The following is a 27,495-nucleotide window of genomic DNA, read 5'->3' on the forward strand; positions in this document are numbered from 1 at the left end:
AAAGTAATCTGACTCAGGGCCTGTGATATTACTCTAGTAATGAAAAGCAGTGACCCCAGGCTATACAATTTATCATCTTGCATAAGTTAGTAAAGGACATTGAAGTGAATTAATTATAAAATTACTATGTGTTTTCATAGATCTACGTAGTCTTTGGGTGAGGCAGATCTATACTTTTATGAGGCGGGGATAGCAAACTATGGGGCATGACTCTGCTGAGGGGTTCTGTGCAACTGTTTTCTGTAAATAAACATGGAAGCTTGCAGATATTAGCAGTTGCACAAAGAAAATGGTTATGGGAGAGGGAACACTGCGCTGTGGTTCCTTTCCAAACTCAACATTACTCAACCAACTCCGGCTCAGACGGTGGCCATGCTCTGTCCTGGTGGTGTGGTTCAGGGTTGGGTAAGCAAGGAGGCCTGAGGTTAGAAACTGCCTGCTAGGCAGTGTGGCCAACGGGGCCAGAAGAGGGCAAAAAGTCTCAGGCATGAAGAAGATGATGACGAAGGCTGGGAGAAACCCTTCGGTCAGGATTGCAGGAGGGAAAGGCAAAGGGCCCAGAGGCTCAATGAGACATTCATGGACCTCTGGGCAGTCTCCATGCTGTACGCCGCTAGGAACAAACAAGCAGGGGGCAGGACATCTGGGGGAAAAAGCATCTATTGAGATATGTTCACAAGGAGCCAAGTGTTTGTGGTCCTCCCTGCACATAGTAGTTAGAGAGAGAGAGAGAGAGAGAGAGAGAGAGAGAGAGGAGAAATCACTGACCATTATCTGATCATGTATTAAATCCAGCAAAATCACAAGAAACTGTCAAGGTTTTTTAATAAAATGGCTGAGTGCGGGTGCAAGGTAGGGGTTTCTAATAAAATGTTTTTTTTCCAAGTTTCCATGTCAACAGCAGTGTTTAATTTCTGTATTTAATTCCTTCTTTCTTCTCAAACATACAAGGTGGAAACAAACAGGTTCTAGTCCTAAACAAATGACAAATCACCTCATGTGATTTATGCACAAGATATTTGACCAGCATCAGTGTCAGATATTAGCTCAAATGCTCAGTGTTTTTGGGTAGCCCTTTTGCTTCCAGGCATGAATTGTGTTAATCTGTGTGGTAAATACATGCGTGGAGAATGTAGGAGTGAAGCCTGAATCAGTGGCAGATCTGGGCAGATTAAAAAAAAAAAAAAATCCTTCTCTGCATCAGTTGACTGGATTGCTTAGTTTCCTTTCTGGAAATTTTGACAGTCCTCCCCGCCTACGCTCTTGAAAAGGCTCACATTCTAGAAAAGTCTTTGACTTGAGTGAGGGCAGTGTGCCTGCTTTGCCTTTGCTGGCTGCATCTGCAAGGCCGTCCGCATGGGGATGTCTGTGTGGGCTGTCTGTGTGAGAATGTCTGTGTTGGGATGTTTGTATGGGGTTGTTTGTGTGAGGCTGTTTGTGCGGGACTATCTGTGTGAGGCTGTCTTTTTGGGGATAGTTGTGCTGGGGTGTCTATGCAGGGATGTCTGTGCAAGGCTGTCTGTGAGGGTTTATCTGTGCGGGGATGTCTGTGCAGGGCTGTCTGTGCAGGATTGCCACAAAGAGTAGGCCATACAGGTCTGGCTGTGTCAGGCTGGCCACGAGGGACTGGCTGTGGCCAGAGCTACCAAGTCCCAGTACAGCTTGCAATGCTCATCAGGTACGCTCTACCCTGTAGGGCAGTTTCCTTGCCATCCAGGCAGATTTACGGGAAGAGGCTAGCTGTTCCTCTCTCTGGGACGAAAAAGGGCGTTTGAGGTCACAGCTGTTCATGAGTAAGTGCTGAGGGTGTGTATGTGTGACAGAGAAAGAAAGATATCACAAAGGCTCACAGAGAGTTCTCATTAAAAAGTCATGGCTTTGTCAGCATTGGTGATTGTGGGAGGTGTTAGGTTTAGTCAAATCTATACATAATTACACATATAAACATAAATATTACATACATGAAAAAAAGATATTGCTGATATTTACAAGAAACAAATTTGATTTGTTTTAACAAATTTGATTGGATTGCTTTGAACGCCACCCCAAGTTTTTTTTTTTTTTTTTTTTTTTTTTTAAAGAATAATACATAAGAACATTAACTAGAGCTCAAAATACAATGGCCTATGGTATGAATCATGATAATGAGTGCTGCTGTAGTAAATTACAGTTTTCTACAGTCAGTGGAAGTGCTGATAATGCAAGGGACTGCCCTCGTGCCCTAAACTGACCGAAGCATGCACCCATCTCAGAGGAGAAGCTTTTAAAACCAGTTGTATTTTGCTTCAAATGTTATTTTTAGCTCTATAAATGACTGAGGTCTGAACCTTGGTGACCTCGTAGCTGACTACAGACATGCTAAAAGGGCAAAATATGTGTTTCCACTTTATTAAAATGGCTGTGAGTATGAGATATTTTCATTTTGAAAATACAAAATACATGCACCCTTTTGCAAGGATATCTGCATCTAAACATTAAATTATCATCTAATCTCTACATCATCATAGATTTTCTCAAATTCTTTGCTGAAGTTTATGCTCTTCCCCTGCAAGCAAGGTGCTTATTTATTCTATTTTTTATCCTGAGTTATATTATGTTATGTTTATTGATAATATAAGAGACATACCCATTTCATATCCTTTTTTTTTTTTTTTGTTATTTTGGGTGATGGGGTGCGAACACATTTCTGGGGTACTAGTAAACGTGGCTGTGAAGGCATGATCACAGTAGGCTAGATTATTCAGTTAAGTCTAGTTTCTTAACTTGTATACAGTTCTGTCTATAGACACAATAATGCAGATTTTGTGCCAACCTGAGCCGACCACAATGAAGGCGCAGTTAATGGACCGTTGTACAGAACATGTGCATGTACTTTGGCTTAGTGGTGAATTGTCTGAGCCCCTCAAGCTGGCTGAGCCTGGATGCCAAATAGAGCTCATGCAGTCTGCCTCTCTCTCTCTCTCTCTCTCTCTCTCTCTCTCTCTCTCTCTCTCTCTCTCTCTCTCTCATGCTTTCTCTCTGTTTTTCTCTCCCTCTCTATTAATTTTTTCCTCCTACTCTTTTTTCACGTCTTTTTGTCTCACTTTTCTCTTTCCATCTCTTTTTATTTCTCTCTGTCTTTTTTCTCCCACGTTCTTTCTTTCTTTCCATTCCCCCCCCCCCCCATCTCTCTCTCTTGCTTTTGTCACTCTCTTTTTGTCTTGCTTATGCTCCTCCCTTCCATGAGAAACTCCTCCTTCACAGCTGATTGCCAGGTCTGGTTGTTTATGAGACAATCTTAAAAAACAACCTGCTGTAGTCTGGGCTCTGCTGCTGGTAATGATATGTGACTAACTGACTATTCCAGTAATGGTTGTTCTCCAGTGTTCAATTATTACAATCCTGTCCTCACCAATCATCAGGCCCCTAAATCAGCATGTTCACATCAGGAAACTTGAAAGGAGGTGATGCTGAAGTGTGTTACTTTGTATTTAATTAGACACTGATGAGGCCTAATATAAACTATTGCATGCTGTATTATACTGCTGACAACAGGCTGGAAAAAAAACTCCTGAATTTAATTTGTTTAAAGGTCCCACTGCAGGATATCAAACTGCTACCTCTGGGTAACTGCCTCCTTTTTGTATTAGATACAGCATTCTTTTGGCAACACGTCTTGTTTTTTTTTTTTTTCTCTTCGTGGTGTAGTGTGCTGCAGTGTTTGATTGACACTTCCTTTGTGGTTTTAATGCAATGACCATCATCTGTTCTGCATTAGGAGACCGTTCCATGTTCTTTTTTCGACATTCTCTCTCCTCCCATTTTAGACTGAATTTGCTGATGGACTGCAATACATTGAATTACATAAATATCAGCCCTCTGTGTTTAATATTTGATATTTACTCATTTAACATCATCTCTCAAATGTTTCATAATTAGTTTAAACATATTTAACCAGATGAAGTTGACCATGTACAATTTCAGGAGGGAGTATGGTACAGACAAAGTTTCAGTCACGTCAAATAAATCCTGATTGTAATGGCTGGTAATTCAAAAGAAGGAAAACCCTTGTAGACAGGTACCATTGCTGTTGGCTGTTCAAGGATTATCCTGCAAAGGACACCAATATTTCCTTCTAGATCATTGATGGTCTGTTTGTGTGTGTGTGTGTGTGTGTGTGTGTGTGTGTGTGTGTGTGATCATACTAAGCCCGCATTCTTTCAACAGTCTGTGTTTGCTTTCTTACATGCAGCAGAAAGAAGAAGAAAAATTGTGACCACATTTCGACCAGCAAGGCTCCATCTCCTAAAATGTCTGTTGAAAGGTTAAACCTCCACAGACTCTGACTTCCAGTAGTATGGCTACCTCTACAAATTACCTTTCACACTCTGTCTCCTTTTACACTCCCACCTCATGTTTGTCTGTTCTGTGCTGGGACTCCACAAGCTGTTGACCCTACAGTAATCACTGATCATATTTCCTGCAACATTTTCCATTACCCAAACCTTCATGGCCAAAAGCCTCAGCACTAAGCTCAGTCTACTAAGCCCAATAAGGGGCAGAGAGGATGATTGGATGCCCCATATGGAGCATGCAGGGCAACTTGCTTCTTAGCCCTAAAAGCAGGGCTCTGCCACATTTACCACTCACAGGGCCCTGGAGGTCTGGCGCTGGGAGCAGGAGCGGGAGGGGGAGAGGGGCCAGGCATGGAGAGGGTCGTGGGGGATGGGTGGAAGGGAGTCAGAGGCGGTTGCCACGTTAGCAGCAAGAACCAGCACACACGCTATATATCTACAGGGAGGTTCAAAGCCTAAAACCTGTTTGCTGTTCAACCACAAATTGCACTACACCCTACTGTATCTTCTTTGTCTAGAGTTGCTTACTGCTCCCTTTAGTGCTTTGTGATGTGTGTCACTATATAGGGGGCCAAGTACAGAGCATTTTCAGACATGCCGTCCAAACGACACATGGCTAGATTGGCCATACAAAACACATGTGAGAGCATAGAAATCTATGCTGCTGGCTGGCTTGCCTTGTTCCGCCCCCCCCCCCCCCCCCCCCCCCCCCCTCCAGTATGCAATAGAATTGGAACTTTTCAGTCAGTTCCTTGGAATTCAAGTTTTGGCTTCATCCACAGTGAGATCACATACCAAGTTAAAGGAATTTCTCTGATAATGACTACATGCTGGTGAACGGACAAAACACAGCTACTGATGAGGAAACATTCAAAACACAAAGTTAAAGATTGGCAAAAACCAGAGTCAAAACCAATGAACTACAATGCTAAACATCTGCAGTATTCATAGGCAGAAAAGTGTAATATTATCCAAAAGCATACTTTTTGGTAGAGACAATGCACAGATTTCTATTTTTTGTTGTTGGACAGTAGACCAAGAAAAAATTCTGCACCATTAACGACTGATTTCACAACTAAGTCTACTTCCTCTGCATGTAGGAGTCTAGCCAGATGCCTCTCTCTCTTTCTCTCTCTCTCTCTCTCTCTCTCTCTCTCTCTCTCTCTCTCTCTCTCTTTCTCACTGTATCTCTCACTCTCTCTCTCTCTCTGGTGGTGTAAATGCCTGCTGCTGTGTCCTCGGGAGGCTTTGGGAAGCTGTACCCAAAGAAACATCTGTGTTTTTGGATATTACCTTGGAGACAAGGGCATGCAAACAGTTAGAGTCAGAAGACAGCAGAAATGGCAAAGAGATGACTCGGTCAGGAAGGTTCAGACGGGGGTTGCGACGCAAGTGTGGCGGGAAAACCGAAGCTATCAGCACATTCCTACGGCTTGGGGTTTTAGAGGCTAAAAAAGTCTCCCCAACTCCTCATGGACATGGTGGCAGACTGTGTATAAACAAAGGAGAGGGGGATTTACAGCTCTGGCTGTGGCGTCACCACAGAGGCTGGAGACAGGGCCGAGAGACTGAAATCTGAACGCAAGGACAGTTTCTCAAGTTTCTTCACTGTCATTAATGTTTTCAACAAAGCATGTCTCTGATTCAATTAAGCAATCATGTGGTAGCCTTTCAGATCTGTCATTATGTCACAAGTATAAACACATTTTAGTACTGTGTGTTGCCGTATGTTGCTATGTATAGCTGCTCCCGGTTTAGATGATGAGAGTTCGGCGGTTGCATTGCAGACAATTGGCCAGTTGTTTCACACTTCTTATGTGTGAAGCTTCATGACTCATAGATGCTCCAACTGGAGTGAGTGTTTGCACGCTGTGAATTATGCTTAGAAAGCATGCGGTGGAGTTGATGGAATTTGGTGTTAAGAAGCAATGCCAAACCTCACTTCATCTCTCTCTCACTATTGGGTACTTGCTTCATGCTGAACAGGAAATAGTCCAGCTTCCTTCTCACTGTATTCATATCCTCAAAATTCACTGAAAAGTTTCCTTTTTTTTTCAAAAGTGCCCCTCTTACCATCATACTCATATGGGCATGAAGAGTCCAGTGTCTTTTTAACCTAACTTGTAACCTCAAAGTCTAGATCTGAACAGATTCACCAGTGATGCACATATTATCGTTCACTCTTCAGCCAATGCTACATTTATCACATTTCATTAATCATATTTTGGGTGATTTTGTTTTATGATGTTGTTCCCTATTTGCTCACATTTCTGTACATGATACATTATACATTGGAGGAGTGATGAACATCCTTGCTTTCTTGGTAATGATGTTACAGCACCATCAACATAAATAACAGACCCAGATCCAAAGTAAGACTGAAAATCCTTCCCTGGATTAATTGTAGGCAGAGCAGGTTTGCAGCCGCTGTACATTCACTAGGGTCAGAGAATAAATTCTCCCGATCACCTATTTGAATCCTTAGACAGTAAGGCTATTGTTTTAGGCAGGGGTGTGTTCATGTGAGCCTGAGTGTCTGTGTTCAAGTCTTTAGAGGTGTGACTCCCAAAAAAGGTTGAGGACAGAGTGCACACTGTACACACACACACACACACACACACACACACACACACACACACATATATATATATATATATATATATATAAATTTCCCACTCAGCCTCCTCTGGGCGGTCCTTTTCCTTCAAGCACACTTCTGGACTAGAGATCTTGGATGTTGTTCCTGGGATCTGCTGGAGCCATTCTCCCAGTTTGGAGGGCACAGCCCCAAGTGCTCCGATAACCATGGTAACCACTGTTGCCTTCACTTTCCACATCTTTTCTAGCTCTTCCTTTAGCCCTTGGTATTTCTCAAGCTTCTCGTGTTCCTTTTTCCTGATGTTACTATCACTCGGGATTGCCACATCTATCACTACGGTCCTCTTATATATATATATATATATATATATATATATATATATATATATATATATATATATAAATTTTGTGTGTACAAACAGGGGTGCCATCATTGATTTTAGACTGCATCCCAGCATGCCTAGCAGACATCTCTTCATAGATGTCAGCTTATCATTTGAAGTTAAATCTTAGAAAGACTATAGATTGTTGGAGATGTCTCCCATGTCAAGACCTGGGGCACTCACTAGAGAACTCTTGTATCACTCTAACGTCAGAGTAATTCTGGGTAACTAACTCTCCTCATACTGCTGGCTTGACTTGGTCATGCAGGTTCTTTCTCTACAATATAAGAAAATTCTGTCATTTCTCTCCACGGAAGCCAATCAGGTGCTTGTTTAATTCCCTTTCATCTCAAGACTGGAGTACTACAACTCACTCTTCACAGGTCTTCTTCCCCTCTGTTTAAGCAGATGCCTGCAACTCATTGAGAATGTCTTTAAATGAAAGACTAAAGACTCATCTTTTCACCGAGTTAAAAAAATGTAACTTTACTGTCTTCATTTCCATTTTAGTCAGGGCTTTGTTGGTGTTCTTAGCATCAACATATTTATCCTAGAATGAGGATAACTATTTGTATGAGACTACAAAACACTTAATTAAATCACTCTGGACAGGGGCATCTGCCAAATGCCGTAAATGTAAATGAAAATGTAAGCCAGAAGACCCTCCAGATCACATGAACTCACCTACCTGCTATGAGTGAATATCTGCATTACCACAGGGGTCTACTGATTTTCTACACTTTAGTAGATAATCTGCTATTTCTGATGATCATTACAAGTGAAGTATGATGTTTAGACATAAAGGATTAAGTGGATACCTGCATGTCAAAGGTTTGTTAACATGTTTGTTCTGTATGTTGTTTAACCTTGCTGGGTTTGTCTGTGAGAGCTGAGAAGAGCTCCCCTCACTGGAACACCCCACTGTATAAAGAAATAAGAACACAGGTAGTAACTGGATACCAGCTGGAGAAACACTCAGGTAGACTACATGTCTTGTGCGAAGCATTATATTTCCTTACCTTGCACCTAGAAAGTGTGTTATAGGTTTTTGTTTTTAAAACTAGCTGAAGAGAAAGAGAGAGAGAGAGAGAGAGTGTGTGTATGTGTGTATTTGACCAGGTCTGTCTTTTTTTTTTTTTTTTTTTTTTTTTGCTTACAAGCTGGTTTTCAAATAAATGGTTACTTGTTTTCTTTCTAATCAATTTCAAATCAATGTGAAATTGCCCTTCAGTATGACAGTGTATAGCTATCAATGGGACATAATCCTGAACACCCTTAACAGTTCCCAAACATGCTGCCCTGATGAACGATGTGAATGATGATTATCAAACCAAGATAAAAGCTTGGAAAATGACCTTTATTAATAATGTATAAAAAGGAAACAGTTTATGCATCTTTTAATAGATGCATCAATACTGTTGGCAACAGGCAATACTAAGACAAAAGACAGTATTACACTCTATTACTCCTGTATCATGTAGTACAGCTTACACTGTTTCAAATGACTGCGATAAAAAGGGGTACACAAATTAAACTTCATTATATGGTTCATAATGAATAACATTTCCAATACCTCATTGCAAACTACATTGTGTATCCAATTAGCTGGTTTCATTAAACATTTTGCACGTAGTACCAAGAGTCCTTCCTTCCAAATAAGACAGGGAAACTAAACACAGTGTTACAAGTAATTCATGCCTGGGGAAACTGCGAAATAAAAACGCACAAAAAAATCATAATAAAAGGGGAAAAAAGGTCAAGATTTTTTTGTGGATTACATGCACAGTGTCCATCCTTTTACAGAGGACACCTTGTCATATTCAAGTAAGTTACTCTAGCTGGGGGCATAATAAATTAGATACTTTGAACTGCCCTGCAGTTGTGATGTGTCTGATGATACAACAAAAGCAATGGATGAATATCAAAATACAGTACAGTTGTGGGAATATAGAACATTTATGATGCGAAATATTGACCTGACTGCATACATTAAGAGGATTTTACAATCAAAAGCAAAGACACCTTATTGAATATTGCTATGGACTCTTGGACTCTATTTCCACACCTACAATTATTCAACAATTGCTCATTTGCAGACTACAAATCTGTACACAGTTTGCCTAGAAAAAGACTTTACGTACCAAAAGCATCAGACTAGCAAATGTTTTGATAAATATATCAAAGCTTTGCAATAACACCACTTTTGGACAACTGCAACTTGCACTATTCTTGCATCTTCGTAACTTGCGATACCTGTTCCTGTTTCAGTCAACAGGCTTCTGTGATGTCACAGGATAAGAGGCTAACCTGAGAGAGCACTCATTGAAACAACTTTTAAAATCCATTTCTGAAAGCATGGCATGATAAAATGACCACAAATGCTTGCTGTTTTTTTTAAAGTTCAATATGTGGTGATTTTATATTTAATCCAAAGTGATATTAATGCAATCTACTTACATATAAACCTTTGGAAAAAAATAAACCATATAATCAAAACTACTTTCAAAACAAAGAGGACTGTTATGGTATTATTTTTAGTTCAGGGGAAGCTGATAGTTAATAAGAAAAAGGAGATATTTTCACCTATTCTAAGGCAAAAAAATGTTCTCTTTATTGTTTTTGCTGCTTGTGGTGTGTTCAGTAGTTGATATTAGCATCTTTCCCCTATTACAGGTATTTTTTGATATTGTTACAATATTTTTTTTTTTGCTGTCCAGCAACAAACCACATAGAAGAGGCTACCACCTAACTCTGACACTGATAAATACAACTTTTGTTTTATTTTGTGTGCCTTATTCTTTGGTGAGAGGAGCATCTTTTGGCTGGATAAATGAACTGCACCAAGCTGTGCTGGTGGTCTTCATGTTGGATCTCAGGGTCTGGGAGGGGGCCGTGCTGGAGGAGGTCCTGGGGGCCCGGGAGGGGCCCGGGCAGGGGGTGGGCCCGGAACCGCCTGGGGTGGTCCTTTTGGGGGCGGGCTTACGGCACTGGGGGCGGGGCGATAGTCAGGTGGAGGGGGTGGAGGGCTCTGGGCACTTGCTGGGGTCTTCGAAGCTTCCTCTTTCACGCGAGTAAAGTTAATGCATCGACCCTGGGGGTGGGGTGACAGAGAAGGAACGGTGTGACATTAGTAAGGGATTACACTCTGCTTCAAGTGGCTTATTCCAGCAGGAGATCATTAGCCTGCTTTATTTTCCAATGCCTTGCTGTGGTGAAGCAACACATCTCTTATAATCCCCTTTTCTTTTCGTCTCTGTCCCTCTGTCTGGTGCATACTGGCTGTGTCTCTGTGAAAACCACTGAGGAATTTGCCCTAAATTATTGGTAAGGGGAAAAAAGTGCCCCATTACCAAATACTTTGCACCAGTGTCTGTGAAATACTGTACTTCAGTTCCAGTGCTTCCACAGTACCTCCCCCATTCTGACATACCAAACCATGTACTGCATTCACCCCCTGGACACATTTTAGGATGACTGCACTGAACTGTTTCAACACTGGGCCTTCACCCCGTCACCACGAAAGAAGCAAAAATCTCATCTTGTTTTTAGGATGTTTTCTTTTGCATTCAAGAAAACTCAAACACCTGCATTTATTGGGGGGATAAGAGTTTATGAGTTTTTTTGTTTATTTAAATGGCACTGAAACAAATATGTCTGCCCAAAATGGCCTTCATAAGCCATTATGAAGTTATACATGGGCCCATAAAGCTGTCTGTTCCTGGTCCCATAATGGCATGTTAGACGTTTTATGTGGCATTTTGGATAAGATGGTGTTGTGGATGACCTCATCTCATGCCCTCCACCAGTCTGCTGGAGTGTGTGCCCTTGTGTGTGTGTGTGTGTGTGTGTGTGTGTGTTTGTATGTGTGTGAGTGTGTGAAACTTAAAACCTCTAATTAAGGCTCTGAAGTCCAACTCACTGGGTCTTACATCCTAACTGCTGAAGTCTTATGTAGTTGATCTCTGTGCACAAGAGAGATCCCATGTTCCTGCATGAGAGCGCTGTTGGAGAGTACCGATGAGAAAACCACAGAGTGGAAAGCAAATGACACACTATATCACTAACAAGCACAGACATACCACTGCTGAATAAAGCACCTCACTATGAACACTTCACCTACGCATCACTCTTTTTCTGCAGGGCAGGAGTTCCTCTCCTTCAACCAGCATGCATAATTGAGATTAGAAAAGCCATCCATGAGGAGAGCATTTGACATATAAAAAGCAAACAACAACAAACAACCCCCTCTGCCCCCTCCCCCCCAAATAAACAGAAAATAAAACACAGAATAAAATAGACAGCTGGCATGTTCACAGTAGTCCATGTTAAACATTAATGTGAAAATTAATAAGTATGAGCTAAGAAAAATGACATTCTCTTTATGATGTGGAAATAAGGAATGCTCGAAACTATTTATGGGAAAACGTTCCTGCCAAAGGCCAGGACACTATGAATAGTGTCATTACAGCTGTTGCTATGATCCCCCATATGGTGCCAAAATACACACTCAAATACGGCTGTGAATGACTTTCAGCAGTCTGGCCCGAACATCACATGCAATGTTTAGCATTCAAAAGACACAAGCAAAGAAACTGTAAGGCAGTATTAATTTCAAGTGGCCCTAACAATATCTTTAGCCAGAGAGTTGTTTGCTTTCTGAAGGTAAGTTGAGACAAGAAATGATGCCAGTTTGCTTTCCATACTTGTTACAGCAAAAACAAAAAGTCCAGGGCATTCTACTGACCCCGCATAACAGATCGCAGGGCAGTGTGGAGAGCCATGCTATTGCACAAAATGCAGCAATGATTCTTTCAGAATAATCAAAGTCATTTATGTAGAACCTTTTACAGCACATCATCATGCATAGTAGAACAGAGGTAGAGAACACCACTGCCAACTAGCCTAAACAGGAGCAACTGAGGGCTAAGGGTCTTGCTCAGGGGCCCAGCAACAGCAACTTGGCAGCAGCAGGGCTTGAACCAGCAACCCCACAACCACGAGTCAAGCACCCTAACCACCAAGCCACTTTTACCACATATCTCACAAAGCAGCTTTACAAATATATATGGTCCAGCTCCCTAATGAGCAAGCTGGAAGTGACAGCGGCAAGAAAAAAAAACTCCCTAGGCAGAATTGAGGAGGAAAGCTTGGGAGGACCAAAACTCAAGAGAGAACAAATCCTCCACTTGGCAGTCCAGCTAGAAACCAGTTGAAGCTTTATTATGCTGTTTTTAGAATAAACTCCATATCATGTGTCCTTTTGCATGTGTGGATAATTATAATTTCAGCAAGTTTAACAATTCACCTGAACTTTACTTTGAACTTTACTTGGCTGTAATTGAACGATCTGTCACGTTTGCTACAAAGCAAAATCTGAATAATTTTAAATGACGAGGACCTTTGGCCCTCTGCTCCTGTTCAATGGTTGTAGAGTTTTCTATAAATAACCCAATTAAATTCTGAAGACAATTGAGCACTGCAGGAAGGCTGGATGGTGGGGAGAGTGAGGCTGCTTCCATAAAATCATCAAGCTAAGTGCAAAAGCTAAAGGCAGAGTGTGCAGACCCTGCACATGTATGGTAGGGTATCATCTGCAACTCAACATTAAAGGTGAGTGGTCCATAGCTGAACCATCCAAACATGTGCAAGGCATGCCTTTAAAACAGCAGACTGTATGTCTGCATCTGCTCAACACGGCTGTGTTCTTTTACTTTTATGACCACTGATTTGAAGCATGCGGCAAAAGTTGCCTATGATGTATCTTGGCACTGGATGAGTTTATGGGTGTAGCTGGTTGGAGACTATGGATGAGGGATGGAGTAATGTCTGGCTAGGGGGTGGTTAGATTGGGGAGGATTTAAGGAATTATTGTGCCTACTCACTAACTGTATCTTCCTGCAATAGTGGAGAATGTACCCGGTAAACATGGTTATGCTGGTGATGCTAACAGTCCAAGTTGTTAATTTTTGAAGAAAAAAAAAAAAAAAAAGATTATGTACATGGGGAAAGGGATGCATTTACTTAGAGATATATGTGTGTATACTTATTTTTTTTTTTTTTTTTGGGTATTTTCCCTGTACATAATGGGTTTGAGTACTCACATGATCTCCTGGTTGTGGTCTCATAAGTGAAACTTGGTCATAACCACGGCGAAACAGAGCCCAGATTGCATCCAGTTTGCCCTGGTCATATTAACAGAAAATATTTGCAGGCAATAAATAAACAATAGGTAATATAGGCACACAAAGAGAACTTAAACTAGATACTTTCACAAAAAATACCTAGTATAATTTCTTATAATTCTGAAGCTAGGCAAAATGGGAAGCCTTGAAAAACTAAAAGTGACAACATGACCAATGGCCTGCTGGCATGTTGAGATCCCCTTACCCTAATGGGACTGTACCATTTCCTGTCCTGGGTGGGCTTTTTACTTCCTTGTTTTTTGGGCTTGGGTTCAAAGGGCTCATATTCCTGCTCCGGCATTTTCACCACTGCATTTTTGGGTTTCTCCAGTTTGGCACCCTCTTCAGTAGAGCCCTTGCCGCCCCATCGGACCTGAAACATTAATGGTTACAAATAAACACAGATGGAGAGGACAGTTCTTAAAACTCTATACATCTCCAGGAAAATCCTGCATCAACCTTCAATAATGTCTGTTTGATACTTCCCAAAGTCTCCAATGTTTACAGGCTTTGAAATGAAAATTTATGGCATTTGAATGAAAGACTGGTTTTGAATGATTTCTTATGACAGGAGCAGCCTGTCACTGATGGTGATACATACATACAGCATGTCCAATACAGACATACAACATGTTCTGAACTAATGTTGAACTCTGATATATAATCATTGACCATTTACCTCCATTCGTTTGATCCCTCCAACTCCTCTTCCCCCATAGTATGATGCATCCACGGTTGGCCATTTCTTTTTTGGTATTCCATCCTCATCGTCTGACTCCTGACAGTAGAAAATACATTACACAGTGAACGTGTTGTGATTAAAAATGAGGGATGCAAAACAGAGAGTCTAAACTAGAAGTTCATGGTAAAGTTCAAACAACTCGCGAGGCATTAATGCTGAGGAGTTTTGCACATTGTGTCAGCATATGCCAGACAGCATAGGGTGAAAACCTAATTTTGTGTCACACTCAGATAGTATGTGGTTAAAGGAATGGATCTTTGAGAAATGGTTGGGAGAGATCCAGTCATTTACCGTGGACTAATGTATTAAATGCTCAATGTGCCACAAACCTCATCACTAACCAGGGACAACAGCATCAAATTTAATCTCTGAGCCTAGAACTCTTATGCAATCATGACTGAAAATATAGCCTCTCAGAGCCAAGTTCTAACTTTCGGTGGAAGAATGTGCCTCTTGTTGTAAGATAAGCACCTATTTTCCATTCATTTTGTTTTTAGAGTGGACTCACAGACAGACTTGCATGATCAACAGTATGAGAAATTCTTGGGGAGAATTCCATCATCATGACAGAGATTATCCAAAGTCTCTTGCACAACAACAAAAAAACCAAACCAAAACAAACCAAAACAAACCAAACCAAACCAAACCAAAACAAAACAAAACAAAACAAAACAAAACAAAACAAAACAAAACAAAACAAAACAAAACAAAACAAAACAAACAAAACCCCAACAATAAATACCCAAAGCCCAGTGTTGCCAAGGGCTGAAGATATGACTCACTGGCTGTGGTGCTGGAGGAGGAGGGGGCTCTTTGATAACCTGTGGAGAGAAATTAGAGAAAAATTCACACATTACATTCACACAATAACTATCACAACACCACATTTATTCAAATGTATTAGCAAAAACATAAATACATTCAAAAAGTTGCATGATAGAAGTAAATTAATAACCTGATTCTACAAACCACTGTAATGTATGTTACATACAACACAGTGCTCACTTTAAACCACAGAGTTCAAACCTCTGACTGTACTTGGCTCTTTCATTTGAGTGTGATTGATTAGATTTTCCACTTTAAGTTTGCCATCATAAGTTCTTTTGGTCAAAATCTTTTAGGTCACAAGAGGAACGCTGACAGTGTAATGATGGGAATGTATCAGGCATCTCCAATTCAAGGAAGTTGATGAGGTTTTAAACTTACTACTGTGCAGCACAGGGGCCAGAACCACCACATGAACAACAGGGCCAACAACAAGAAGAGGACCAGCAGAGTAATCAGGAGAATAGTACCATCAAACTGCCATGAAGTGAGGGATAGAAAGAAAACAGATTTTACAAAGCACTCTCATTACAGACAGCTCTTAATCCTCATGGTACTACAACTGTATTTCAATTTCAAATAAAGATTAACAAACCAAGTATGCAGTCCTTTATTGCCACAGACTTCAGTGGTAGAAATGGGAGGAAAATATAATGAATGCATTGGGGACCTAATGGAAATGCGTATCCTGTCTTAAAACTGTTAAGACTAAAACCGAAGAGATATTTCTCTTCAGTCATTTTATTTTGTGGGTAAGAGGCCCTGTTGCCCCTCCCAGACCAGGGCAGGATATTTGGGGGCTTTAGGCTGGAGAAGCTCAAAAGCCCCTGTGGTTTGGTTGTAGATAGAGCAAAGAGGAGAAAAAAGAACTCACTGTGAGGGAAAGAGACCCCTCGAGCAAAACCCCAGAAGGAGGGGGAAAGTCTGGAAGCAAAGAGAGCAAATAAAGGAAAAAAAAACCAAAAATAAATAAATCATTAGAAACACAATGTGAAAAAGAATCATAGTGTCTAAAGAGGGATTGATAGATATTGTTCAATAGGCTTGAGACTGCTAATTGTTTTATGAGACCAGGACTGGTAATTGAATCAATGAGGTGGTTCAACACTTGGTCACAGAAATCTGTCCGTAAACTTTAAAAATAATCTACCAGCCGTGCTGACACAGTGAATTTGCTCTGTAGTGGTTATGTTGATAAGTAATGTTTTTTGTATATATCTACTTACACACTCGGTTGTGGTGATGTGTACTGAGCTGGTGATGAACGATAAGCCTTCATTCATGCTTACTTGCAGGTACACCACCCTGAAGCAGACAGGGACACTTTTTACTTGCATCTAATGTTCTCACAACACATCCTAGAGCACTAAATCATGGCCTGCTCAAAACAACAGGAGCCAAAATCAAAAATCTTGTAAAGTGTATGACTATTAGAAGGAGACCTGTTGATAAAAATGATATCAACTGACTTCCCAGCACTCACTTCAAAGTCTCCAATATTGAGAGACACAGAGAGAAAGCAGGCAAGAGAGAGAGAGAGTTGTGGAGAGAGGGTATATGAGAGTGAGATAGTATGAGATGATGAAATAGAAGGAAACTCTGGGACAGGAGTTATTTTGTCCAAAAATGACAACTCTCCAGGTATGAGCATAGAAAAGAGAGGAAGGGCTGATAGAGGATGAACTGCTTGCTTGGGGAGGGTCTCAGGGCTGAGGGAGGGTCTCAGGGCTGAGGGAGGGTCTCAGGGCTGGGGGAGGGTCTCAGGGCTGAGGGAGGGTCTCAGGGCTGGGGGAGGGTCTCAGGGCTGGGGGAGGGTCTCAGGGCTGAGGGAGGGTCTCAGGGCTGGGGGAGGGTCTCAGGGCTGAGGGAGGGTCTCAGGGTTATCAGAGAAAAAAGGCAAAAGGAGGAAATGTTCAGAGCTATTGAGGTATGACGAATCTGAGCATTTACCAAGTAATTTGTATTTCTCTGGTTACATGCAGCCCTGTACCTGGTTAGATGCAATCTGATTGCAAGGACATTCAGTGGGATGGAGAGACAAATGAGGAGAGAGGCTATGAAGTTTAAGGGTGTGAGCCACAGAAAGCAAAAGGAAAATCAGTGTTTTGATGGTGTAGATTTAGACCAGCAGTCTAGTATGCTGTAACAAAAACCTTCCAAACACAAACACTAAAATAATGCTTATAATCTGAATCCCTACAGCCAAGATCCCATGTATAGTCTCAAATAAGTAAATAAATAAATAAATAAATAAAGGGGGAACACAGGGCAACAAACAAGTGAGAAATGTCCCCATGTTGAAGACCAATATTAAAGACCCTTAACTTGATTTAGGAGGAAGTGAAAGGTGACCCCTGACACATGTTGTGTACAGACTGGACAGATACGTGTGATCTCATGGGAGGCCTGAGAAATCGCTTTCTGCCTTCTACCACTCAAATGGAGTCACTTACTTTCCCACCTCGTCTATAACTGGTGCTGGACACAGGAGATACGTATCTTCTATATCTGCAGGCCTCTCATCTAATGAGACAGAGCAGAAAACATCACTTTCACAAAGCATCTTAAGCATATAACAACAAAATAAAGTGAATTTTATTGATGTTTAGGGCAGTGATAGCTCAGTGGTTAAGGTACTTGACTTGTAATGGGAAGCTTGCTGGTTCAAGTTGTCATTGTTGGGCCCCTGAGCAAGACCCTTAACCCTGAATTGCGTAAATTTTACTCAGTCATAATTATAAGTCACTTTGTATAAAAGTGTCCGCTAAATGCCATAAATGTAAGTTCAAATACAGTATGTTTACATTTAGTTCACAAACTGTGTGGCAGGCATTTAAAGGTACCACTTTAATAAGGTATCACTGGGTTTTTATAAGAGTTTCAATGGTTTTGAGAAAGAACTCACTTAAAGTGACGGTGTCATTGATCTTGAAGCTGCATAACACCTGGTCGATTTTCCTGGCATGCAAAAAGCCGTTGCCTCGAACCACCACCTGGAATGACTCTAAAGCAGGAATTCACTCTTGTTATGATAATACTTTAGCTCTCAAGTCACAATGTATTATGTTTTTTTTGCTAACCAAATATCAAACACATTTGTAGTTTCAGTACTTTACCAATGCACTTTGGGTTCAATGTTAGAATAATCACTGCTCACTTGAATAAGGCAAGAATAAAACCACAATGAGCTAATGTTCCTCTTGAGGAAATGGATATGCCAGGCTTTTTCTCATACAAACTACATTCCCACAGAATCATTCACTGATGAAGCATATTAATACCAATGATGTTTATATTCAGCACTCAGATGTTTAGAAATATTGTAACACTGTACATGTACATAATTATTCTGCAGTGTGTTATATAGTAGGTTTGTTTGGTATGTGTGTGTGTGTGTGTGTGTGTGTATGTATGCAGAGAGAGAGAGAGAGAGAGCGAGAGAGAGAGAGAGAGATAATTACATTAACCACAAAAAAGATCCCCTGAGAGAATGGTCTACAAAACAGAAATCTGATGTGAGGAACTCTTCTTTGCTCTCATGAAATTAGCACAGCCATTAGTAAATGAGAAAGGAGCTTTTATTGACGCGGATGTCTGCCCTATTGTCATTTACCTCCGGCGCACACACTGGATGGCTCAGCTGCCAAGATCTCAATACAGGATTTCTTGATGATCTGAAAGAAGAATACACAGGGTTTAATTATGAATGCATTTTTATGCCAAACAACAAAACTGAACTAGAAAATTAATCACATGTAATGATTTAAATGTCATATTGGGAATGTCTGTGGCTACAGTAGATTTCTCCAGCATTTATTTAATCTGTTTTATATTAAAATGGATTTTTTGTTTACCGAATCAATCACTCCTCTAAGGGCTTGGAATCCTCCCGTCACAGGAAACACATGCTCTATAGTGTCAGCTATGGTAGCCAGCTACAACAAGACAAACACCACTATTTATGTGCACAGTGTTTAACCTTTTAATATCACTGCAGACCCAAAAAGTAGCTATGCTTCTTACTCGTGAAGTAAACTTCATTTATTCCCATACTCAGTACTGTGTGAGTCTTGGAGTCAGCCCTCTATGTTTACAGTTTCAAAGAGCTTGTAGTTCACTACGTATGTTTTTCAAAATGAACAGAATTCAATGAGATGAAGATCATAATCATAACAGTAGTCATCTTCATCACCTGTGTCTCATTGAAGTCTTTGACTCCTACGCAATACACAATGGCACCTAATGCCCTTGCCTGAGCAGCCTGTCAAAGAAGAAGCAAGTAGAATGGTTATATCACAAACTGTCATACTGTCACAGTGAGTGTGAATGACACATGGAAAGAAAATGAGTAAATGTGAGTCAGTGATTTTACCTTCTGCTGAGCTGCAACCAACTGGTGCTCATTCAGCTCTCCGTCGGTCAATGCAATGATGACACTTGCTTTACCTAATAAGTAAAGGTAAAATGATATCATCATTTACGTCATTTATGAGATGCTGTTCAGAATGGAAGAATTTGTCTGAGCCAACACTTCAGACACAAAAGCCAAGAGAAAACAAAACAAAACCCTGATGGTGAAATTGTTGGGGCTACTTAGTACAACTCACCAAAATTTTCCTGATGAATTTGCTCATTGGCCTGTGAATGATGACAACATGGTTGTTGGAAAGAGCTATACTTAAAAGCTGTTCAGTGTATTATATAACCGGATTAGCAAAAGGAACCTTTTCCAGGCCAAGGTGCATAAAGGTATCTCCTCCTGGTATCTCCCTCCTCAGAACATTCAGGCCTTTAGTTATGTGGTCCCTTGAACACAGAAAAGAAAGAATGTCCTATCAAAGAAATGTCAATCCCTCAATATAAAAGCTCTAATGAGGATTCTGCATAAGTAATCATAATTCTGGTATCTTGAAATTTTTTATTAGTTCCATGTAAAATGCTGCAATTAATTAATTACATTTAGCAAAATATATGAAGTTTAGTAATTGTAATGTATTCATGCCATTTAAATTTCACACATATTATTAATATAATGGTTCTATTCCAGGATTTACCAATATGCACACTATGTTTTCTGCCAACTTAATCATTGCCAGTCCCCATCACAAACTAGGCCTTCCACATGACATGATAGCTACCAACCTACAAGGATAAAGAAATGCCTCTTCTAACATGCATGAAACCAGGGTCTATTTGAACTGCTGCACACATGTCATTACAGGACAGCTGAACACACTGGCGGAGGGCTAACAACATCCTTTCTATACGTGATGGATTTCTAAAAGAGGCTAGCATTGCTCTGAATAATAGAGGCAGCGATAGGCAAGGTCATCCACTTCATCAAGAGAACAGGGCCACTTAAACTTTAACATTATTGGACATGACTGACTCTGGCATTGCTGGGATTGAAACTAGTGATTTCCTGAAGATACAGTAAAAACTAGCTGCTCAAAAACACTGGAGAGCACTCTTGCAATAACTTCAGTGTTATAACAGGTTGGTGACTGTAACCTGACAAATTACTAGCATACTCTGTCACTCTGTACTGAATGTTCTAAAAATGGAATTAGCCATTACTGAAACCATATCATTAGAAATACTTTTTGTCAGGCCTTACTGTACATGAATATGAGAAGCAGAATATTTTCTCAAGGAAACTGAGTGTTTACCTCAGTGATGGATCTATTTACGTCTGTTCTTAAGACACCATGAGGCAAATTTAATGTAATGTACTCATTATGACACAATACACAAATAATCCTAAGTAATGAACTAACAGTGTTCAGTTGTGTCCAGTTGGACTGAAAATAAACTTTGTAGTTGTTTTTCAGTACTGTATGTGTTAATTCCATACACACTTGTACCCATCATACCTGTCTTCAGTCAGTTCCATGATTGTGTTTCCTCTGGTTGAAAATACAATGAAGGACATTCGTAGCAGGGGACTGTGAGACACAGTAAAGATACTGTCAATAATTAACAAATAACACATTATTTTCTTTTATAAAATATGTATAATGACCACCACTGACAAAAACATTGAAAGGTAATGTGTACCTGATAAATTTCTCTGCTAAATGCTCAACAAAAGAGTAGATCTCATGCCAGTGGTGCTTGACACTTCCTGACCTGAGGGGAAAAGGGGATTGAAAGCAATCATAAATATCATCAAGTGGATGCTCGTGTGTGTTCAATTCCAGCAGTGAGCAACAAAGAACTTTATAGTTTCCAAATAGGAGAGTTAAAATCAAATGTGTGTGAGTGAAATAAGAGGATGAAGGGCTGGTCTTTTTGTGCACAGGGTACTTCTCATTTTGCCCCTCTGTGTGCTGTGGCCCACAGCAGTGCAGTAGTAACCCAGTGAAGGCTGATTGCTTCCTGTCTCTGCACGCTGAGGAAGCATGTACTGATTCATTAGTGACACACAGGAAATGAGCCAATTTATGGCGTTGATCCAGGCCAGAGTCTGTATATTTTTGCTGAGTATGGCTGAGCAGCTTCAGAAACTGACACAGAGTTCTAAAATGGGTCTTCGTTCAGCTGATGTAACACAGTTTAATCAGAGCACCAGAAAAGCATAGTTGACAGTTGTTCTCAGAAAAGAACATACCAGAAAGCTCCAGCTCTAAGGAGTGAGATTCATCATCATTATTGTAGAGGCTGTTTGGATTCTAAAGGTCATGTAAAATAATTTTTGTACTATCCAACCTCCCTTCACCCACCCACCCCCAGATAAAGCTTACTGGATGTATTCGTTTCATCTTGAAACACACACAAATGACTCACTAAATGAAAACCAACAGGCTGGTTTTTCCAACAGAGTCAACAAATGGCAAGTCAGCACAGAGTGTAACGTGCATAACCCAGCAAAAGTCCAGGGAAGGGCGATCACTACCATGCATGTGAGCGCCAGGCTGAGGACCTGCCACTTTTCAACTTCAGCTTTCCTAACATCATAAAGGAGACTGTTTGTCTTGGAAGAGTGGCTTTTCCAAGGTACCAGCGAATGCAGAACTGCTGCAGAGCTTGCATTTTCTTCACCTGCACAAACAGCATTCGAGCAGGAAGTGGCTATTTTCATGCGAGATCCTTGATGAAATGTATTGCAGTGAACCTACTTTGATGTAATTTTAATGGGCTGTGCAAGTTGTTATAAGATTCAAAGATTTAGATTTCAACAGTATGTGTCATTTTGGAAGGTGGGTCTGCGAGCAACAGCAGTATGGAGCTCATAAAAAAAGATTTACAGGCAGTAAATGAGTGATGTCATTTTCAAACAGGCAGATTGATGCTTTCTGCATGATTAAATGTGCATGTGCCGGGACTCCATGAGAGTCCCCTTTTGGGCAGATGGTACTATATCCAAAACTAGACTGTTATGTGTTGAGGGATAATTGAAAAAGTGTGTAGCCTAGCTGCCCCCACAACCTTCATGTTCCATTAGGAGTTTCAGACTATCGATTTAAACTGTCAGACCAGAGCTTGTTGGCAGTTATAAACAGTACTCCAAGTATTCTACCTGGGTAAACATATTTGTTTGTGAAAAGAACTTTTCTTAAAAACTGATGTCAGGGCCAAGACACGGCTACAAATTCTAAAAGCTCACAGCAGCTCTTGATCTGGGAAAGCACTTTTCATCTTTACAGTGGCAGTGCTACTCCTCTCTTCTGTGCCTGCACAATCTGTGGGACAAGCATGACAGCAAAAGTAAAAATGTCCAGCAAGGGTTTGTGCTGAGTCAGCAGTATCCTTCCCCAGGCCCCAGGAAGGCTGGATCATGGTATGACTGTTATGATGATGTTTTCCAGAGAGGGCTGCTAAAAATGGCACCATGATGATTTTGAGAAGATCCTTCAAGCCCAGACTAGTTTAAGAGAATATTTCCTAACTCTCCTTGAGTCTGTGTCCACCAGACATTTATTTGTTGCTTTCAGAAGCAAGTGAGGAAAAATATGGCAATATGGCAGAAAGAAAAGCTGTTTCTGAGTTCCAGCACAATGCCTACGAATATGTTCTCACGCTTTTGAAGAAACTCCTGCGGCCTAGAGACACGTGTTCTGTTCCAGCTGTGCTGGGACCAATGAAAACACTCCGATTGAACTGACTAGGCCCTGGGGTCTGAGTAAACCACTAACCTACTTTCAGCCTGAGGTATCTGCATTGCGTCTGAGTCTCCGCCCCTAAGCACAATTTTCCACAGCATGCTTTCATCCTCTCCTCGTTCTGCCCCATTCCAAACATATGGGTGTTCCTATGCCAACAGCATTGGACCCTCTGAGCAAACATCCTCACTGTCTCCCTTCTGTTTACATCCTGCAGAACTCCAGCATTCAACAAGGCATTAGCGCCCCTGGCTCTTGAAGTTGAATTCAGGCCCAACCCAAAAAAATACAGTTCTGGAATTTGAATTATTACATTTTGCAGCTGGTTGTTTGTGCTGCCTTAATCTGAATGACCCAGGGGTCTGAAACATTTAATCACAAAGAGAAAAACATCATGAAATTCTAACAGAAGTACAAAACTAAACTCCTACGGAGACTTTGGTTGCTACAACATGAGTTCCTATAAAAACCTTCAAAACAGCATTGTCCAGATAGTACTGCTACCTAGACAAGCAATAGAAGAAACAAGGGATAATATGTGTAGAGTCCAAATTATTGACCTCATAACATGAATAGCCTAAACAATCACACTGTACATATAGTTAACTGTTAAGAGCAATAGACAAACAATAATAGAAACATTAGATATGAAGAAGGATTTATAATAACTGCTCTTCCTATTTTATGTTGTATTAGTTGGTGATTTAACACTATAAATAAAATCACATGCACTAACTCCTAATAACTATGTAACTATGTTCTGTAATGTTCTTATATAGCATCTTTTCAACATTGCAACATTTTGCAATGAATATAGGTGAAAATAAGAATATTTCAATCTCAATCAATTTTGGAAACATTCCTCTGCTACCAAAACAAACTGAAATTAAGATCAAGCGAGATGGCAAACCATCAAGATCACATCACTAACTCAGAAAGAGTTAAGTTTGATATAGTCAGATTACTGTTCATACTACTCTACATAGAGAGGTCAAGCTTTTGGCAGACAAATACATTTACAGTGAGTTTGTGTAAGGTGTGGGTAGCATCTTATCAAACAGCAGGTTAGGAGCTGACAAACACTGATTTATCAGGAACACAATTTCTCATATAGGTAAATATAGTAAAATCTCATATAATTGATCCAGATTTTTCAGCAGTTGTGATGTATTTACATATTATGAATACTATTTTCAGTTCAAATGAATTCAAAGTTTATTTGTAGAGAAATTTTACAAAAGACAGCTTTTTCAATAATTGAAGGCCGAGAGCACTTATGAGCATGCCAATAGCAGCAGCTGCAAGGAAAACCTTGAGCTTTCATGTGGAGCAATCAGACTTAAAGGTTAACCCATCCTTTTCTGAGTGAGAATGGTTGGAGCATTACATTTGAAAATTACAAAACAGAATTAATAAGAAGCTTATAGAATCATCTAGAAAATAGGAGAAATTTCAGTAGACATTGCAGTTATTTCTGTTTCCCTTAAGAGGAGAAGTATGCAGCCTTGCCTGACTCAAAGCAAATGGCAAAATTAAAATCTTTGTATTCAGAATATGCAAAGTAAGTGAAATTACAATGATAAGGTACATTTTTATATTTTTGTTAAAATGACTATAAAAATACACACTTCCAAATGCAAATGATGGGTAATCCAAAGGTTCTTTAATAACTGATGCAATTGATGTCACAACTATACATTTACTAAATATTTGTACTATTGTTAATGACCTATGTACTGGGTCTCATTAGGTATGAAGAGTTGATGGAACCCCAGTGAATGCATGAATAAGAACAAAAAACTTGGCTAAACTAAATGCACAATCCTGCTCTATCTTTTTAAAGAAGTTAGTTTTGTGTGTTTTTCTCCAAGGATGTATGTTGGGTTTGGCCACCACAGATATTTCCCATGTGGCTTTTGGGTCTAGGCCAAAAAGGAGGCCATCGATAGTTCTACATCTCCGCTGCACAACATTGTTTTAAAAATACCTGCCTCAAACAAGTACAGGAAAAAGAGTTTGAACATCCTGCAAATGAGATCCTCCCAGCTACAGGCATGTAAATGTCTCATGAGAAAGGAAGTTGTTTGGCTGGATCTATACATTACACATGTCCGTTCTAGATTACTGAAGTAGGGAAGAATTTTACAATGGAATGAGGTTGTGATCACCTTAACTGCTTATTCAGCCAGCTCCGTTCAACACAGTGGTCCTCTCTACGTCATTATGCAAACACATTTACTGACTGGGAAGAACATGTAAATCATACTGTTGAAGATAAAATTTAGATTTGTTTTAAGTAAAAATAAAAAATAATGAAAAAATGCATGTAGAACCACGTTATGACAGCACTCCTTGTCTTCAAAGACTAATCCTGTCCAGTGCAGGCCATCAAGTAAATACTGAAGATCTAGGTTCATGCTGAACACATGCTTTAGTGATAGTTTCAAAGTTAAATGAAATTATAGTCATAAAATGGCTAACAGGCCAACATATGTAGATGTAGATGTAAAGAGACTAACAAAGAAGGTAGCCTGTTGCTCTTTCAAGATGGACCCGAAGAGTGAGAGAGAGAGAGAGAGAGAGAGAGAGAGAGAGAGAGAGAGAGAGAGAGAGAGAGAGAGAGAGAGAGAGAGAGAATTCTAGAATTTGAAAAACTACAGAAAACTATTACTTACTTGTCGAGGACAAAGTATAAGTCGAAGGCACCTTGGCATGATCTCTCCTCTTCCTCTTCTCGTGCCTCTGGTTCACCACTGACAGATTGGACAGCGAATAACAAAAATCCAAAAAGAGCAAAGACAAGAAACATACTCATCAAAGAGCTCGACATCCTTTTTACTCGAGAGGAAAAAAAAATCACTCCTCAGTAAAACAAAGGCCTTTTCACATTATCCTCAGTGCGTCTCGAAGGAGCCTTGCCGCACGCAGCGGACGTCCAGAAGAAAGGATGAAGACAAAGAGCAGTAGCGGATGTTGACCCTGTCTCATCAGTGGACTTCACGTGTGCAGCCCCTCCTTTTCCAAAACTATCGTTGGCCGTGGCAGAAAAATATTAGTCCGTTATTTGTAACGCATAGAATAGCTGAGAGTTGTGACCAGTAAAAAAAAAAAAGAAATACGACATCAAAAGGGTACAACAATTACTTGCACTTAAAAGAGTTACGTTTATAAATAAAGTGAAATGCTTCTCACTAGGTACATTAAATGTGATGCTAATGATGCTAATGCAAAGCAAAAAGACGTAATCTTTCAATAAAAACGCAGAAGCAAGGCCCAGCAAAAAGGAATTTTGGTGTCGTATTTCTACTGTAGAAAAAAATGGAAAATTTCCGCCCATTTCTTGAAAGGATAGTTTCGGGAATCCAGCGTTCGTCTCATTTTTTTCCCTAATTTCTTTCGCCATAGCGTCGGTCAACCCGCAACACTTATTTCGGATTTACTGAGTAATCTGCTACAACCTGCCCTACAATCTGGGTCTGCCCAGAAACCCTACGAATAATGTGACAGATTACGAATGAAAAGCCTTAGAACGTTCCAATATGCCAACATTTCCAAACTGCTAACGTTCCATTTTAACAACACTGGGTTTCAAATCTTGGGAAAAGTGATGAGAAAATATTTCGTTTATTTAAAACTGGAACACAGAATTCAAAACAAAGAAAAACAAATAGCAATATAAACGAGAACAATAACCATATAAATTTTAAGGTGGGTAAATCTTACGCTTTAAGAGCTCCCATCAACACACCTCGCAAGATTCTACATATATATATATATATATATATATATATATATATATATATATATATGTATTATAAAGGTTTAAACTAATTCATCTTATAATAAAAGCACTTTAAATATATTGTGTTTAGTTATTCCGAGGTGAGGTGATATGCTTTCATCTGAAATGATGCACCAACCAGACGACATGCAAAAGCAACAGTGCATTGCAGTGCAGAGAGGAATTAATGTGAAGCAAGAGATTTCATTTCAGAGCTCTGGTTGTCCACCAAACAATGCATATAGATGCAGTGTGTATAACAATTTCTTTCTGAGGATGAATGGTCTTCTGTGTGGATTTTGTGCTTTTAAAATCTAATTCTCATTTTGTGCAAATAGCGATATTAATTAGCACTAAATGTGGTGGCTGTGTTTCCTGTTACTGGATCTTTCATCGTGCTGGTTCTGTTTTCTCAATTAATATGTTGTCATAATAAAACCTCTAATTTCTGGAAACATAAATATAGGAGAAACTACAAAGTGCCATTTGAGAGAAACTGACTGTGTGTCAAGATCCGGACCACACCAAGCCAAACACACACACATAGC

General features: G+C 40.1%; 1 protein-coding gene across 2 annotated transcripts; it reads right to left on the bottom strand.

Annotated features, from left to right (window-relative positions):
• Positions 1 to 8,653: 8,653 nt before the first annotated feature.
• antxr1c (ANTXR cell adhesion molecule 1c) lies at positions 8,654 to 26,553 on the bottom strand. Of its 2 annotated transcripts, XM_027005103.3 has the most exons (18): positions 25,842 to 26,544; positions 21,122 to 21,193; positions 20,938 to 21,009; positions 19,789 to 19,870; positions 19,672 to 19,702; positions 19,437 to 19,510; positions 19,257 to 19,325; positions 18,919 to 18,999; positions 18,678 to 18,738; positions 17,970 to 18,068; positions 17,518 to 17,587; positions 16,291 to 16,369; positions 15,446 to 15,541; positions 15,022 to 15,060; positions 14,177 to 14,275; positions 13,703 to 13,870; positions 13,417 to 13,497; positions 8,654 to 10,406 (listed from the first exon to the last, which is right to left on the bottom strand). In XM_027005103.3, exons 1-18 carry the CDS (start codon positions 25,994 to 25,996, stop codon positions 10,188 to 10,190), a joined length of 1,647 nt encoding a protein of 548 aa, XP_026860904.3. In that variant the 5' UTR covers positions 25,997 to 26,544; the 3' UTR covers positions 8,654 to 10,187. The 2 variants fall into 2 exon arrangements, 1 of the variants encoding a protein (XP_026860904.3); XR_014117216.1 differs by lacking the exons at positions 8,654 to 10,406; positions 13,417 to 13,497; positions 13,703 to 13,870 and adding an exon at positions 15,939 to 15,988 and having other exon boundaries at positions 25,842 to 26,553.
• Positions 26,554 to 27,495: the final 942 nt, after the last annotated feature.

The sequence above is a fragment of the Electrophorus electricus genome, chromosome 15 (assembly GCF_041902795.1).
Source record: "Electrophorus electricus isolate QZ-2024a chromosome 15, ASM4190279v1, whole genome shotgun sequence".
Taxonomy (NCBI): Eukaryota; Metazoa; Chordata; class Actinopteri; order Gymnotiformes; family Gymnotidae; genus Electrophorus; species Electrophorus electricus.